At 35.2% G+C, this 16,342-nt stretch overlaps 1 protein-coding gene across 1 annotated transcript; it reads right to left on the bottom strand.

Moving 5' to 3' along the window:
- Positions 1 to 4,017: 4,017 nt before the first annotated feature.
- Positions 4,018 to 14,243, bottom strand: LOC126972692 (retinol-binding protein pinta-like). The gene is made up of 7 exons (XM_050819588.1): positions 14,073 to 14,243; positions 10,018 to 10,174; positions 9,223 to 9,352; positions 7,192 to 7,323; positions 5,449 to 5,559; positions 5,177 to 5,282; positions 4,018 to 4,230 (listed from the first exon to the last, which is right to left on the bottom strand). The coding sequence occupies exons 1-7, from the start codon at positions 14,209 to 14,211 to the stop codon at positions 4,079 to 4,081; spliced, it is 927 nt and encodes a 308-aa protein (XP_050675545.1). The 5' UTR covers positions 14,212 to 14,243; the 3' UTR covers positions 4,018 to 4,078.
- Between the last annotated feature and the right edge of the window lie 2,099 nt (positions 14,244 to 16,342).

Genomic DNA, 16,342 nt, shown 5'->3' with positions numbered 1-16,342 from the left:
TAGAATGTGGGCTGGCTTGAAATATTAGCGTGCTCTATTATTGATGCCCAGCTGCTTAGAAGCCAATTCGGCTTTGCCCTCCAGATGGCCACAGAATTGACAATCGCTCGAGATTTCGAGACCCAGTATTCCGATACTAGACGAGGCTTTAAGGGAAGTGTTGTCGAAGAACGGTGATACGACAAATGGGGTTTTTTAGTGGTAAATGCGTAAGCTTGAGTCTTCTGGGGGTTAAATTGAACAAGGTTCAATTTACCCTATTCCGCGACCTTCTCAAGAGAGGACTCGATAAAAGACACAAGTTTCTCCCGGCACTGGTCGACGATTTCCCGAGAGAGACCTGCATGGCCCGTACATACGGCACCACCAGAGCTGTCGTCTGCATAGCAACATATGTTGGAGGTGTCTAACTTATCATTGATATGCAGAAGAAACAGCGTGGGAGATAGCACACAACCTTGGGGCACTCCAGTGTTCACGGACTTCGGGTTCGAGCAATAACCGCCGACAACGACTTGTATGCTGCGCCCAGTGAGGAAGCTGGAGATCCACTTGCATAAACTCCCGGGAAGCCCAAATGATGGAAGTTTTGAGAGATGCTCCTTGTGCCATACATGATCAAAGGCCTTCACTATATCTAGTCTATCTGCCACTCCATTCGCTACTCGTTCCATTCGGAATGTCTAGAAAAAAGTATCTACATCAGCAGGGCGCCAGAAAGCCAAAAATAAGGTAAATATTTTAAAGTTTTACATCATCATTTATGAAAACGGCGATGGGAAAGAAATTATTTAATGAACTACTGTTAAATTTTTTTTTTTTAAATATTACTTTTACTTTTATTAACAATATTTAATTAATTTCTTTTAATTATACAATTTCTGTACAAGTTTAACTTAACAACTGTTAATTAAATAATTTATTTAATGTTAAAAATTATTTTTGAAAAATAAAAAAATAAAAAAAAAAAAAATAAAAAAAAAATGCTTAAATTTTTTTTTAAACAGGAATTTATTCTTTTCAATGACATATTAATATTTTTTACCAAAAGGAAAATTATTATAATTAATATTCTATATGGTACCTACAGAAACTATATGGACGTGGAAAGATCTGGAGGAAGCCTATGTCTGTGGACAAGCGAGCGATCAATAAAGAAGATAAATGTATATTAGTTGAAATATAATTAAAATGGTCTTGATAAATGGTACCTACCGATATTTAGTTTGCTTGCAATAAAAGCTTCATTCATTCTCTCATTCATGTACATATTGTCATAGCATGTCCCTTGATTATTTTACAAGGGATGTGTTTTAATAGTAATACAGAGTATTGTTTACCGATTTGATTTTCATGTAGGAAATGCCTCTTAATATTGTTTTTTTTTTAACTTATTGTTTTTATAATCGTAAAATAGCACGAAGAATAATTATATTTAAGGATTTCGTTTTCTAACGCCAAAGATGTATATTATGTAAAAGTACAGTGAGTACACACGCACTTTTTTAAATATTTTGAGCATAATCGTGTAAGCTGAATTATCAAATATAAGACAACCTGATTAACGTTGTTTCATCGTCTCATATCGCTAATCTTATAGATAGCACTGGCATCATATACGAGCTATTATACGATAGCCTATATCAAATAAGTCGATACAATTACAGTGTTATTGTGGAGCCTTTATACAGTACGTATTTTACATCTATGAATTAAATGTAGCCACATACTTGTTATAACATTTGCTGACGATATACAAAACAGAAAAAAATCGGTGCTAGTTAGGTCAAAAAGTAGACTTTTAATTTTGAGCGAATATTAACATGCTGTACATTGTACAATCGGGTCACGAGGTCACTGGGTCAACACTCAATGATTCAATGAACTTGAATCTTTGCACATAAAAATGCGATGTTGCCACCTCGCGTGCTTCATGTTCAAAGACGCTGGTCGTGTTTGTCGGATAGAATACAAGCGATGTTGCCTGTTCGCTTCTCGCGGTGAGTTCAAACCTGTCGGACCGTCCTAAAGTGAAAGAACGCGGACGGGCTTAGGGTAGGGCGCAACCTATCGATAAATAGCTTCTTTTAAAGGAAATAATACCCGATTCAAAAAGCTATTTAACTTTAAATACTTAGCGCACAGTGTTTCTAGAAATATCGTAAAAAACCTTAAAACACCACGCTTACCAAATTACTTAAACTTAAATACTTAGTGTATTTAATGAAATCAAATGAAAATTAATTTATTTAAATTATTATTTTTTTGTTTAAGTAGTAAACAGATAATAATTATAAGCAAAGGAGAAATAAACAATAACGTTTTTTAATGTCTTACATGTTATGTAATACAAAGCAATCTAATTTTTAAAAACCGTATTAACTTACCCGTTGTTACTCAGGTTTTATTAAACGGACAAAGGAGCGTACAGGAAACCTGATGAATTGATCACCGCCGCCCTCATTCTCTTACAACACCAATGGAATCACAGGAGCATTGCCGGGCTTTTAGATAGGTGTACAGGCTGATTTTAAAGATATCTATGTCAAGGAAGAAAGTTCTTTGAAAAAGGCACTGTAAGGGAACGCCTGGTGGAGGTGATTTCGTAATTTGTGGCGAGTCGTGCGAAAGTGGAATTCGGCGGCAGGAATCAGGTCAAGCAGTTGTTCGGAAACTCCTAGCAATACAAAATGATCTAGCCGTTCACAGAGCACTGGATCCCAAACAATTCGAGCTGCTATGCGTTGAACGCGGGCATTAGATTCTAGCTGATACTGGGGTGCGTCCGACCAGAGGTGAAAACTATACAGGGTGTATCTGGTGTGCCTGCACTTTTGGAGTGCGCTAGAATCTAGGTCAGCTTGAAGTATTACCGTGATCTATTAATGACCCCTAGCTTCATTGAAGCCAATTTGGCTACCTTGACACCTTCCAGATGACCTGTAGACATGACCGGACGTGGTCTTCATAATCTACTCGCAGCCAGAGAATACACCCTACTCTTGAAATTGCCGAAACGTTGACAGCAGATATCCTCCCCAATAAACCCACTTACCCATATTATTATTCTTTCATTATTCTGTGCGAGTGAGGAACTTAATCCGAACGAGTCTGATCCGATCATACTGTAGTCATAAGCTGACAGCATGACTCTGTCACATCAAAAAACCCTTTTAGTCACCCACAACTCACAAAACAGTAGTTTCGTAAGTTAAATCGTAAAAAAATACTTGCTAGAAGTTCATTAAATTTATAATTTGTTAAAATTATAATATCGTTCGAATAACACAAAAATAGTTGTATCCTATCCTTGGGTAGGTATTTCGTAATGGATGCTAAATAATGGTAAAAAAGTATCGATAAACTATAATTGTGAGGTATTCCCTATTAAAGACTTACCCCCTTATTCACAATAGTCTGCTAACTTAAAGCTTTTTAACCTGATTCCTGCCGCCGAATTCCACCTTCGCACGACACGCCACAAGTTAGGATATCATCCTCACCATCTGGATGTGTGGCGGTCCTCCAAAGTGCGGTTTTCAAGGAGCTTTCTTCCACGTACTACAAAGCTGTGGAATGAGCTTCCTTGTGCGGGGTTTCCGGGACGATACGACTTCAAGAAAAGCGCGTACACCTTCCTTAAAGGCCGGCAACGCTCCTGTGATTCCTCTGGTGTTGCAAGAGATTGTGGGCGGCGGTGATCATTTAACAACAGGTAACCCGTTAGCTCGTTTGTCCTCCTTTTCCATAAAAATAGAGCTATCGCTCATATTTTTTGACATGTTGACTTACTTTTCTCGAGCAAGATTCTATAGGCTTGAGAACCTCACTGTGGAGGACCGCCACACATCCAAATGGTGGTTATGGGGAATGTTCGATTAAATCATCGCGAGCTTATTGACAATGACGCCCTTTACTACAGAAAATTAAATTTTTTAATTCGATACAAAAGAACTCGCACTTGTGTAAATGTAGTATATATAGCTGAGTACAACAGACTGAAAATTAAATAATATATAATTATAATGATGGTATATTTTAATGTATTTATAATGTTGTGAAAGTGAATAAATATCTCTTAATCAACTTCAAGTTTCCGAAAGGATCCCTCAACACCGAACATGTCTGCAGCATTCTTTGGTTTCCCTGGTCTCTTACTCTCGTCAGTGCCGTATTGGACTTCCTTCTCAAACCAGGAGCTGTTTTCTTCAACTTTATTGAGCCAGTAATCTGTAAAACCAAATTAGAGTATTTTCTACGAATGTTTTATTTCAAAATAACATCATTATGAAATTTAAGTTTGTTTGCAAGAATTTACCTTAATGTTAACTAGTGAGTCGAGATAAGATGTCATTTCTCAAAAATTTCTAAGTAACGTTTGTTCCTAACCTTTATCTAATTATATAAATCGAAGTGTCTGTCGTGATATCAATATAATAGCAATAATTAAATAAATACGAGAGATTTGAAGAAAATGATTTATATCAGAAAAGTATAACTAATTGAGAATTGTCTGCCTGGTTCAGACGTGACATACCGTTCAAAATGAGTTATTATTCTGTGCTAAATAATAAACCAATTAAATTGTGAATATATTGTTCTGGATTTTGAAATCTCGAGCGATTGCCAATTTTGCGTTCTCCTAGAAGGCGAAGCCAAATTGACTTCGAAGAAACTAGGCGTCATAAATAGAGCACGCCAATACTTCAAGCCGGCCCACATTCTAGCGCTCAACAAAAACTGCTCTTATTTAATCCCATGAGATTCCATAGTTTCTTCAGAATCTATTCCTCAACTGTGCACCACCGTTGGGTTCCGCACATATACAATCAAATACATATCGGCAGACCTGTGGGAGGCTCCTTTGCACCGGATGCCGGCTAGATTATGGGTACCACAACGGCGCCTATTTCTGCCGTGAAGCAGTAATGTGTATGCATTACTGTGTTTCGGTCTGAAGGGCGCCGTAGCTAGTGCAATTACTGGATAAATGAGACTTGACATCTTATGTCTCGCACAATTATAGTGCCGCTCAGAGTTTTTGGGTTTTTCAATAAGGCACTGTATTGTAATGGGCAGGGCGTATTAAGCACCATTAGCTGAACGTCCTGCTCGTCTCGTGCCTTATTTAATAAAATAAAAAGATAAACGTCAAATCAAAGTTAAAGAAAGTTACCAATAATTTCTTCTGTAGTCCCGGCATGTCCTCCATATTCTGTAGGCAATGAATCTTTAGGAATATATTCATATAACTCTTCAAAGTTTTTATTATGCACGTACAACTGAAAATACAATGCACATAAATAAACCTTCTAACATAAAAGACAAAGTGATCCCATAAGTGTCTCGTTTTTTATTTGAGGTATGAAACCCCAAAAACGAGAAAAAAAACTATTTATTAACGACAAAAGTTCATGTCAAAAAATAATAATAAAAATATATACAAACCCTGCTCTTATTTTTTTCGTTCAGTAAACTTCGCATTGCATTAAAAATAGTTTCGAATCCTGGCGGTAAGTTAATATAGTGTGTTCCTTTCATTCTGACCGGGAGAGCATCCTGTAAACATTAATAAAATATAAGTGTATGTATATTTTTCCATCTATTATTATTTGCTTTACTAATACTGTACTAGATGATATCCGCTGGCATTCACTCAGTTTTTGACCAATCGAGAGGAAGCTCTTGTCTCTTTTTTTTATGACAGTACGGGACGAGGCGTGGCGCGTCTACGTGACAAGAGATGGACGAAAATGGTGACCACATGGGCGGGTCCATGGGGAAAAAGAAAGAGAGGTAGACGTGTAGCTAGTTGGGAAGACGACATTAAAAGAAAAGCTGGCCCCAACTGGATTCAAGTAGCCCAGTCTAGAGAGGACTGGCTATCTTTGGAGTAGGCCTTCACCTATAGAGGAGTTCTTACAGAATGAAGAATATTAGTACAAATAGTATAGAATTAAGGAACCCTAACACAAGTGAATTTAGGAACCAAACTTAATCACTAACAAACTAATAATTGTATGTAAGTAAACTAACTTAATCTAATCTAACTTCATGTTTTATAAGCTGTAAGAAATAAAAGGCTTTTTTATTTTTTTTATTTTGTTTATAAGGGACGAGAGAGAAACGGTAATTAATACGTTCTGCTCATTACAATGCAGTACCGCTGAGGGTTCTTGTGAAATCCAAAATTTCTGAGCGGAACTACAATTGCGCTCGTCACCTTGAGACCTACGATGTTAAGTCTCATTTGCTCAGTAATTTCATTAGCTACGGCGCCCTTCAGACCGTAATACAATAATGGTTACACATTACTGCTTCACAATAGAAATAGGCGCTGTTGTGGGACCCATAACCTAGCCGGCACCCTGTTCAAAGAAGCCTCCTACTGGTAAAATGGTGGTCTCTACGACAAACTTGTAAAAATAGTCATTTGCCGGCAGTGTGAGCAGTCAATAATCAACTAATAATAATGTGTCTGTCTGTTTTATCCACATGGAGTTATTAGAATTTAAAATAAAGACTAAGTCTGTATTCCAATTTCGTAAGTTTCCATGCCTTAAAAGTTAGGAAAAGAGCACCAAATAATAATAATCCAACAACATCTTATTCTGCAAATAAAGATGATTTGATTTGATTCTATATTTGTTGTAAGTTTTTTGAGCGAAAATGTAGTTAGTCTAGCCGGCTGGGGAAACAGTGCGACGGGTTATCAGTATACTCCCAAAGATGACAACAATAAGTCAACATAAAATGGCTGGTGGCAAGATAAAATGGTTTTAGATGGATATACAACCATTTAAAGAGACCATTAACTTCATCAAACTTGGTGTCATTTATACAATTGATCTCAGTCTCGTGCCAGATTTTGGCGAGACAACACGTCCTGAGGATGCCTCGTGTAGAGGCGAAACACGTGTCGTATTGTTTAAAGACAAATATTGGCGGAATTAACACTAAAGAAAACTCAAATCATTTGTATAATTATGGATTTCCGCAAAGTAACGCCTACTTCAATAATTTTTTTGTTGGTGTCATTTGTAAAGTGTCCCATAGTGACTCCTTCTATGCCAAAACTTGTACGCCGTCCCACAAAAAGTGAACTTTGCGTATTAAGGTGGGTGAGTTTGGCCAGTTTTCTCTTTTGCAATCAACTTCCACTTGTATGTAGACTTAAAATGTTCTAAATACCTGTCCTAATACGACCATTTTCTTCATCAAACTTGGTGTCATTTGTACGTAGTGTCCCATAGTCACTCCTTCTAGATCAAGAATTGTTCGCCGTCCCACAATAACGCCACTGTCGTCTTCCGCTAGTACAATCTGAAATTATTCATGTTTCGTCTTTAATTTGGTTAAATTTCCATCAAAATTCATTGTAGTAACCATTACGCTGCCTATAACACGCTTCATATGCCAATAAAGTACACATTGGTATCGGGGAGAAGTTTGCAGCTGGATGAGTTGGTTAGCGATCCTACCTACTAAGCTAGAGGTCCCGGGTTCGAATCTCGGTAGGTGCAAGCATTTATTTGATGAATATGGATGTTTGTTTCCGAGTCATGGATGTTTAAATGTATTTATGTATGTTTATATGTAAGTTTATATAAATTTATGTATGTTTAAGTAAATATATTGTATTAAATATATCATTGTCTTGTAACCCATAACACAGGCTATATATGCTTATCTTGGGGTAAGATAATTTGTGTAAAAAGTGTGTCATTATATATTATTATTATTTATATATATTATTATGAGGTACATAACATAATGCGAATATAAACGATCTTTGTAGTACGCCAAAGACCATTTGGTTATAAAAGGAACGATAACATAGAACCTTTAAGAAATCAATAGAATCAATCAACAAGTGGGAGGCTCCTTTGCATAGGATGCCGGCTAGATTATGGGTACCACAACGGCGCCAACTAGACCGTGAATAGTTTAATATTACCGTGCAATGGAATAAAGTAACATAGACAAAGTCTATATCTGTGAACTGTGCATCTGTCATTTTGATTTTTATGTTGTCAAAACAGAATTCCGTATTTTTCGTTTCTTTAGAGTTGCGTGAAAGTTTTATTTGCATTAATATAATTATTTAATTTATTTCATTGATTTTAATATCGCATTTACAGCATATTATACTCCAGAGAGTCGTTGTGTTAATTGTGCAGTATGTTCATCGTAATGTGCGAAAACATTAATTAGTGTCTGAGATACCTGGAGACTTGAACTGGGCCTCCGGAGAATACAAAATTTTGTTCAAAAGAAGTACCTTCTTTGGGGTAGGATACAATCAAGGGACACAATTAGAAAAACTTATCTGGTTGACCCATCGATTTCTAATACTCGAGCTGATCTTGCCGGTTACTGTTGCAATGGTTTGGTGGGTAGACATTCTGTTGGTTGCTGTGAACATGAAATGTCTGTTGGGTGGTATTTAGGGCACGGCATCAAGATGAGACTGAGCCACCTGCATCGTTTCTGGATGAGATTCAAATTATAAAAGATGATTTTAAAAATGATGATGACTACTAAATATTTATACTATATAAACAATGTGTTATTTCTCCCTATGATAAACAGTGTACAAAACCTTACCTCAATAGTATTTACTTATTTTATTAAGACACGACTTTGAAATTACAATGATGGTTGCTAAGTATTTTTACAAGATTTCTGGTAACTATACCAGAAGCAATAACCACTAGGTTATGGTGATTGCCCTGACTGCTAAACTGAAGTATTGGAGTGTCGGTGTACACACGCCTGGGACTATTAATATACTAGTGTGATGAACATTTTTGTTCTGTGCATCATTGTAAACCATCTTTTATCAGCTGTATCCTTACTCTTCCTACAGGCTCTGTTTATTTTGATATCAGATATTACTACTTACACTCCTACTTAATTTTGGCCGTTTCTGTATTATGTCAAGATATAACGTAATAGCTTATTACTAACATTTATTTATGATTTTTAGGTTATTTTGACGTTCACATTTTGTCGTATTTCTCAGTATTCCGGTTAGACCATTTCTAACTAAATATACCGTTGTAATCTAGAGATTATAAGGAATAAATCAATATATGTTTCATTACTATACATCACATTTCGTGGTGGGCCTATTCCTCGAACAAAAAGAAATGTCTCCTTTCATGTATATATATATATATATAATAAAACAGAAATTGGTATATTATGTACGCTAAATACCTTTTCTAAGTTGTGTGTTGCTGCCAGAATGTCTATAATGTTATATTTATCTGAATCATATCTTCCCGGTCGAATGACTGTTACTCGAGGAGCCGTTGCTGACTTTGATGGTGGCAATATTAAGAAAACCCTGCAAGAATATATAAATATATTATATATATAATATATATAGCAAAGAAAATATTAAGAATGTATAATAAAATATGGTAAGCGTTTTAACGGTACAAATATATCCATCATCAACTCAATTATAAATTAAATTTGAAGGTTATACGAAAATACAGTGATTATTAACGGAAAGTCGCGTTGTACTTTTAGGAAGATATAGAAGATTAAAACATGAAAAATGGAATTCAGTATTGAAGAAATTGAGAAAAGCTGTGCATTGCACAAAGTGGATATGGTGCCGTCAGTCATTTTCATGACTCTGGTCACAAGGCATGAACTGCCCATGCCTAACTTGTTGGGAATGATCAGGACTTTATGACAGCTGATGATGGGAGCTTATCCAGACCAGATTTTGAGTCTCTTCAAACATCATTAGAGAAAGCAGTTGGCTTTGAGTGGCAGTCCTGTGTAAATAATGCGTGAGTCCATAGATTTGTATCCAGACAGATTAAAATACAAAAGTAGCTTTTACAATTGGAATTAATTTATATTAATTACCGAGACTTCAATAACTATGAACATATAGCTAAAATTAGAAACGCATTATTTTTTGTGACAGTACTTATACTACAAGATTATATACATAAGTTTTGGATTAAAACATAAAAATATTACTTTCTTACTTACCCAAGTTTAATAATCTCCTTAAACAACTGATCTGTTGTTCTAATCCTAAACAATTCTGGAGCCAACGAGCGGAACGAATAATACAAGTCTAATTTCTCTTTTGTTCTTTCTAAGCTGTATTTACAGCCGCGTAGAAACGTAACAATCCACTGGTCATCTAAAAATTTAAACCATTATTCGTCTAAATATTACACTGCGTCAAATATCAGCCTAAATGGCTTCTTTGAATAAAATTATACATTATTAGACCGCATCCAGATATAACTAACGACGATAAAAGAGAGATAAGAAAGGAAAGTGTATGATGTGAGGCGGGTGAGAGAGAAGGGGCACCTTTACGATGGCTTTTATTCGCTGTATGTTGTATATGGCCTTGTAGTGCCACTAAAAATAATACAAAATAATTGACTACAAGGAAGTGCGCGACTTGCTTTGACATACAGAGACTGTAAAAAGTACTTTCTACGCGTCTCAATAGGGCTAATGGAAACCCGACTTTTTTTTAATGGAATAGGAGGACATACAAGCGCTCCTGGTGTTAAGTGATCACCGCCGCCCACAATCTCTTGCAACACCAGAGGAATCGCAGGAGTGTTGCTGGTCTTTAAGGAAGGTGTAAGCGCTTATTTTGAAGGTACCCATGTCGTATCGTCCCGGAAACACCGCACAAGGAAGCTAATTCCACAGCTTTGTAGTACGTGGAAGAAAGCTCCTTGAAAACCGCACTGTGGAGGACCGCCACACACCCAGATGGTGGGGATGATATCCTAACTTGTGGCGTGTCGTGCGAAGTTGGAATTCGGCGGCAGAAATCATTTTAAACAGCTCTTCGGAACACTCTTCGTGATAAATGCGGTAGAAGACACACAATGAAGCGACATCTCTACGCAAGGCCAAGTGATCCAGCCGTTCACAGAGCACTGGGTCCCCAACTTGCTGCCAGTATTCTTGGTACACATCCCCATAATGATAGTTTTAATTTAATGAAATCATAGTATTGTAAGTATAAGCATTGAACAATAAAGTAAAGTTAATTATATTTTGTTTGTTGGTAACAACGAAGCTGGCAATTAGCAATGGCAGTTCTATGGATACAATTCGAACATCTTTCATACACTTTTGCTCGTACCTACTGTTGCGTGGTCACATCTTTATGCTTTGAAAAAACACTTGGAAAGGACAAACAAATAATCATTTATTTTTTATATTTATAAAGGATCAACGTTACACTTGTACCTGTCGTTCCCTACTTCTTTTTCCTAAGCTAGCCAGTAAGCCAATTAAGGCAAGAGGGGCAGTTAGGTCGTTGAAAGCGATCAAGAGAAAAGCCTTGAATGAAGAAAATGCACTGCTTATATGCAGAAGTATACTGCTGATTTTTTTTTTTTATTTATTCATGTATAGGAAGCAAACAGTATTATGATACTTAAATATTAACAAATCTTAAAGCTTACACTTTCACCAGTGAAGTTTCCAACAATTTATACGACACTTTTAGTTAAAAGGGAAGCAACGGTAAGATAAAAACCACAAAACAAAAGTAATACAAATTAACCACTAATTACAAGCTACATAAGTTACACAATACTATACACGCCTATTATACAATACTATAATGAATTAGTTACAAATGAGATAAGTATTCAGAAAAAAAATATAATAATGGGGTTAAAAAAATCAGTAATTATTTAAATTATCACAAACCAATGATCTGAAAAAAATTAAACTTTTCATGAAATATGACTGTATGCTCTATTATAACAGCTACATGCCCGAATTATAAACCTGTTCTTTCTATGTACTGTTCTCGCATAGGCAACATCTAATACATCTTTACATCGGGATGTATGTATTATGTATTTTGGAATATTGAATATAGTAATAAGTGTTGAGGTGTTTAGGTGGGTCAGCAATAAATTTTTCAACACAGATGTTAAACATGGCGTACTTTCAGAGGCTATATAACTATGACTCGAAAATTAAACCTTTCGCATCTTTCTTTTACAAGGTTTTACTTTACAGTTTACTTTTGAATTTATAAATAAATTTGAAAAGTTTTGTAGCACCGAGTTTTCATACATTAACCGCCGTTTTCAATAACGTATCTCTAGTTACAGATATATTGCTATCACCGTTTAATGACAAGATCTTATCTATCCATAGTTATGTCCAATATACTTAAGTCTTTGTGGTTTTTATATTATGTTGGGATTTAATGTTTCGGTTTGCGGAAACTTAGGTTTAAAGATATTTATTTCTCATTAAAAACATAATACGAGTCACTTACATGAGAACATAAAATGATGTAATAATTTATCCGCCGTTCTTTACATGTTCAGTACATACATATACATTATAGTACTTATTCTTCTACACAAAATTTATGATTACACACTTTTACAGGTCACTGTCACATAACAGACAATTTCAGACATGTGTTTTATAAAAACTTTGAAACAATATAGTCTGATAACTTTTAACTCTGAAGTTTCAATTTTGAAGGTAAACTCTTCAGCTGCTTGCGTTGTAGTATGTATATCGTATTGTGTGAAAAATTACATTCTACAATTTTCTGTAATGGTTTAAAACTCCGCATTGAGCAAAAATGGCAGAAACGTGTTTATCACAATAATTGTTTCAATTACGAAAGTGACAATCACGCGCACTCTACTCCAGCAATGAATAAACAAGATAACTCACAAGTGACACTACACTTATAGCTGCAGTATTGGTAAACGTTTTCACGGGCACTTTCGCATCCCAACGTCTACAGTGCAGCTTTTTTTAAGTCTAACGATCCTGAGTTCAAGTTCTATCAATCCTCTAGTTTTTTATAAATCGATCACGCTGGTCTAGTTATCAACTTCATGGGCAATGTTTGAATTTCTTTGCTAATTGTGTGTCGTCCTTAAGATGTTTATCTTCTGAACGATGAATTCGAAAATTGAAAACTAGCCTTTGCACCATCGTCGCACAGTACACTAATAGTTGCCAACTCGCAAAGTGACCCATCGTAACAATTAAACGCAACCAAAGTTCTATGTGTTTTTTAAATAAAAAGACACATCATTCTCACACACATATTGATTTTATTTAATAACCACACCGTGAACAACTAGCATACGATGTATGGAAAGGAGGAGTAGGAGATGGGAAGAAATTAGATATGTTTTTCCTACCATAAACCTACCTAACTAGCACAAAAGAAACAATAGCAGAAAACTGATAAAAAGAAAGAAATGTGGCAATAATGATGTATGGAAGAAAGGTTAAGGCGCTTCAAATTGTAAATGTAATAAAAAAGTGTGTCATATTAAAGATAATAACGTCCTGCTCGTCTCGTCCCGTATTATCATTTAAAAAAAAACGTTATGTGTTGATCACAATAATTGGTTCAATTACGATTGTGACAATCACGCGCACTCTACTCTAGCAATTAATGAATAGGGCACTTTCGCAACTCATCATTTACTGTACGGCTTTTTTTGGTTCAAAACGGCCCTGGATTTAAGTTTTGTTATAAATCAATCACGCTGGCCCTATCATCAACTACACAACCTTTTAATTTCTTTACAACGTATTTAATAGGTGTTTACAAGGTGTTTTCCTTCACCATGAGAGTGTTTAATAAACCAGCCTTTGCGCCATTGACACCAGTAAGTTACTGGCAAAGAGTGACCCATTGTAACAAACGTTCAACGCAAAGAAAATTCTTCGATTTTTTTAAATAATAATATACATTTTCTCACCCACACATTGATTGCACTACTAACACCACAGTGCACAACTAATATACGATGTATGGAAAGATGGAGTTGTATAGGAGAGGTGGAAAGAAACTAGATATCTTCTTCCAACCTGATTCTTCAAAAGACCGATATCGAAAGAGAATTATGACGATGATGATATATGGAAAAAAGGTTGAATCGCTTCAAATTGTAAATGTATAAAAAAAAGTGTCAAATTAAAGAGACTTTATGATGTAAAATGATTAAATGTAAAATATGGAGGTCTACCTCACTCTCTCATTATGCGAATCTTATTTCAGATGTTACCTGTTCTTGCTCTTAAGTGAGGTTGTTTAGATATCCAATCTTTTATATGCTGTACGTCGCTTTCAATCCTCTTTGGATCCTCATTTAGTTCTCGACAGGCTATCTCAGCCAGCTCAGGTATCAAAGGTCGAATATTCATATTGTCACACCACACCCCTACACATACAGAAATTGAACACAACTGACATTTTTCATTGTTTCATTAAAAGACATTATCTTTATAATAACATTATATCTGATTGCACAATCATTATCAGCAAAAATGATATTAATATGGATTATTAAACGTGTATGCATTCCTCCAGCCATAGCTTCAGTTTCTATGAAAACGCTTCTTATTTCGTTAAATATAATCTTAACCTTAATAATATATAGTATATAAGTAGACTTGCCAGAAGTTCTGTCATAAATAATATTTTTTTAAAGACTTGTCCTGGCAATACATAAAGTAGAATTCTCTTCACAATTACTAACTTTGACTCTACTCTGTATTTACGCGTCTGCTTCCATGATAAAATTAATAACTGTTTATTCTAGAGATTTCTTAAGCGATTCGATGTCAGCAGATTTCCTTTCTAGCAAGCCACGCCTTCTTCTTTTATGTCCATGAGGTTCAGGTCTGGGCTAGACGAGTGCCAAAATTCAGCTTTCTTTTCAGTCCAGTAAAACTTGGATTGTTGATAGTTTATACCTAGGTCCATAATTCAAACTACGTTTTCAAAAGTCGTATTGCTTAAAGGCTTTACAAAGTGACAGTCTCTACATACATTTTGAATTTTTAACTCTTTTTAATAAAGACTCCTTGATAATCAACCCCCAAACTATGACTGATGCAGTATGATGACAACATTGTGATTCTTTTCCGACCACTTGTGTAGCTATTTTTGTAACTATGAGCATACATTTGTAATTATGCTTCTTGTAACGCGAAAATTTTGTCAGTCAAAATGGTATTTTCTTGATATAAGTATATATAATAACCTCTAAGGTTTATGTGCGAGCGGTAAGTTCGCATTACAACAATTATTTTAATTTAATATAATATATAGTAGTATTATTAAAAATGTACATCATAGGTATTCCTGGTTATTAGCTTCTAGAAGCTAATAATAGTAATAGTAATAATAATATCTAGATAGTATTTTTTTAGCTTTACTTTGAAATTTTTCTTTTGCAGATATATATCTATTAGATCATCAGGTAATGTATTTAATATCCTAGGTAATACATAGTTACAGGTTCTTTTACCATATTCACATTCTTATATTTAGGTAGACAAAACTTATTAAGGTAGGCTAGTTTCCTCATATTTTGTTTTCTTTCATGTTTCTTAATATTACAATTACAGTTTAGGGACAGCATGCATTAAGAGCGATTAGCTGTAGGGTTTGATTTAGAGCATGTCCTGTATATCGATGATATGGTTTATAAGGTCGTTTTTACCCTACCTTACCTATTGGATATTGACGATCTGGCTATAACAGCATTAACAGCCGTGTTCTAATAGCAAGCCGCCGCATCACCCCGATCTTTCATGATGTTCGACAGAGGATCTATCGATAGTATGATATACAAACAGACGATTAGCTTTTGAAGTAAATTGAAACTGACGGCTTCATAAAAGGCATAAAAGGAATTTACTTTCTCAAAATCAATTACTTTCAAATACTTTTTGTTCTTATTTCTAATATACTACACACTACTTCCGCTTCGGAAACAAGTGGCACTCTGAGAGAGAATAAGCGGCACAAGAAATTCTCCCAGCATTCTTTTTTCTTGAGCTCTTTTTAATGAAATATACAATATTGTACTATCATTGCTATAAAATAATCATACTCTTTTCCCAGGTTGTCAGATCACTTAGATATTCAGCTGTGGAGTAGAAGGATTTAGGATAGATCCACTTATTGATTATATACTTACCTGTAAGAAAAAACTAAAAAAATCTAACAATACATTAGACTTTAAAAGTAGTGACGTAATTTGGCCATTTGTAGCTTGTATAGAACACAAGTGGACATTAAACACGTGTAGATTGTGAAATCATCTCTAGCAACGTGGGGCGGCGCACTGTCTGATGCTTTTGCCCGAAATAAACAAACTCATCACGAACGTTCCCAGATATAACTCTAAATACTACGACTAACTACGATACTTTAGTTTCTTTCTAACCATTTCTACTGAGGATTTTTGATCCCAATTGTGCTTTTAGATTTAGCTATTATTGCCATTAACCATCGCGAAACAAATATCCGATAGAAAATTTTTAC

The sequence above is a fragment of the Leptidea sinapis genome, chromosome 27, assembly GCF_905404315.1.
Source record: "Leptidea sinapis chromosome 27, ilLepSina1.1, whole genome shotgun sequence".
NCBI lineage: Eukaryota > Metazoa > Arthropoda > Insecta > Lepidoptera > Pieridae > Leptidea > Leptidea sinapis.
The sequence above is the reverse complement of the archived record's forward strand: the minus strand, read 5'-3'. Positions and strand labels throughout refer to the sequence as shown.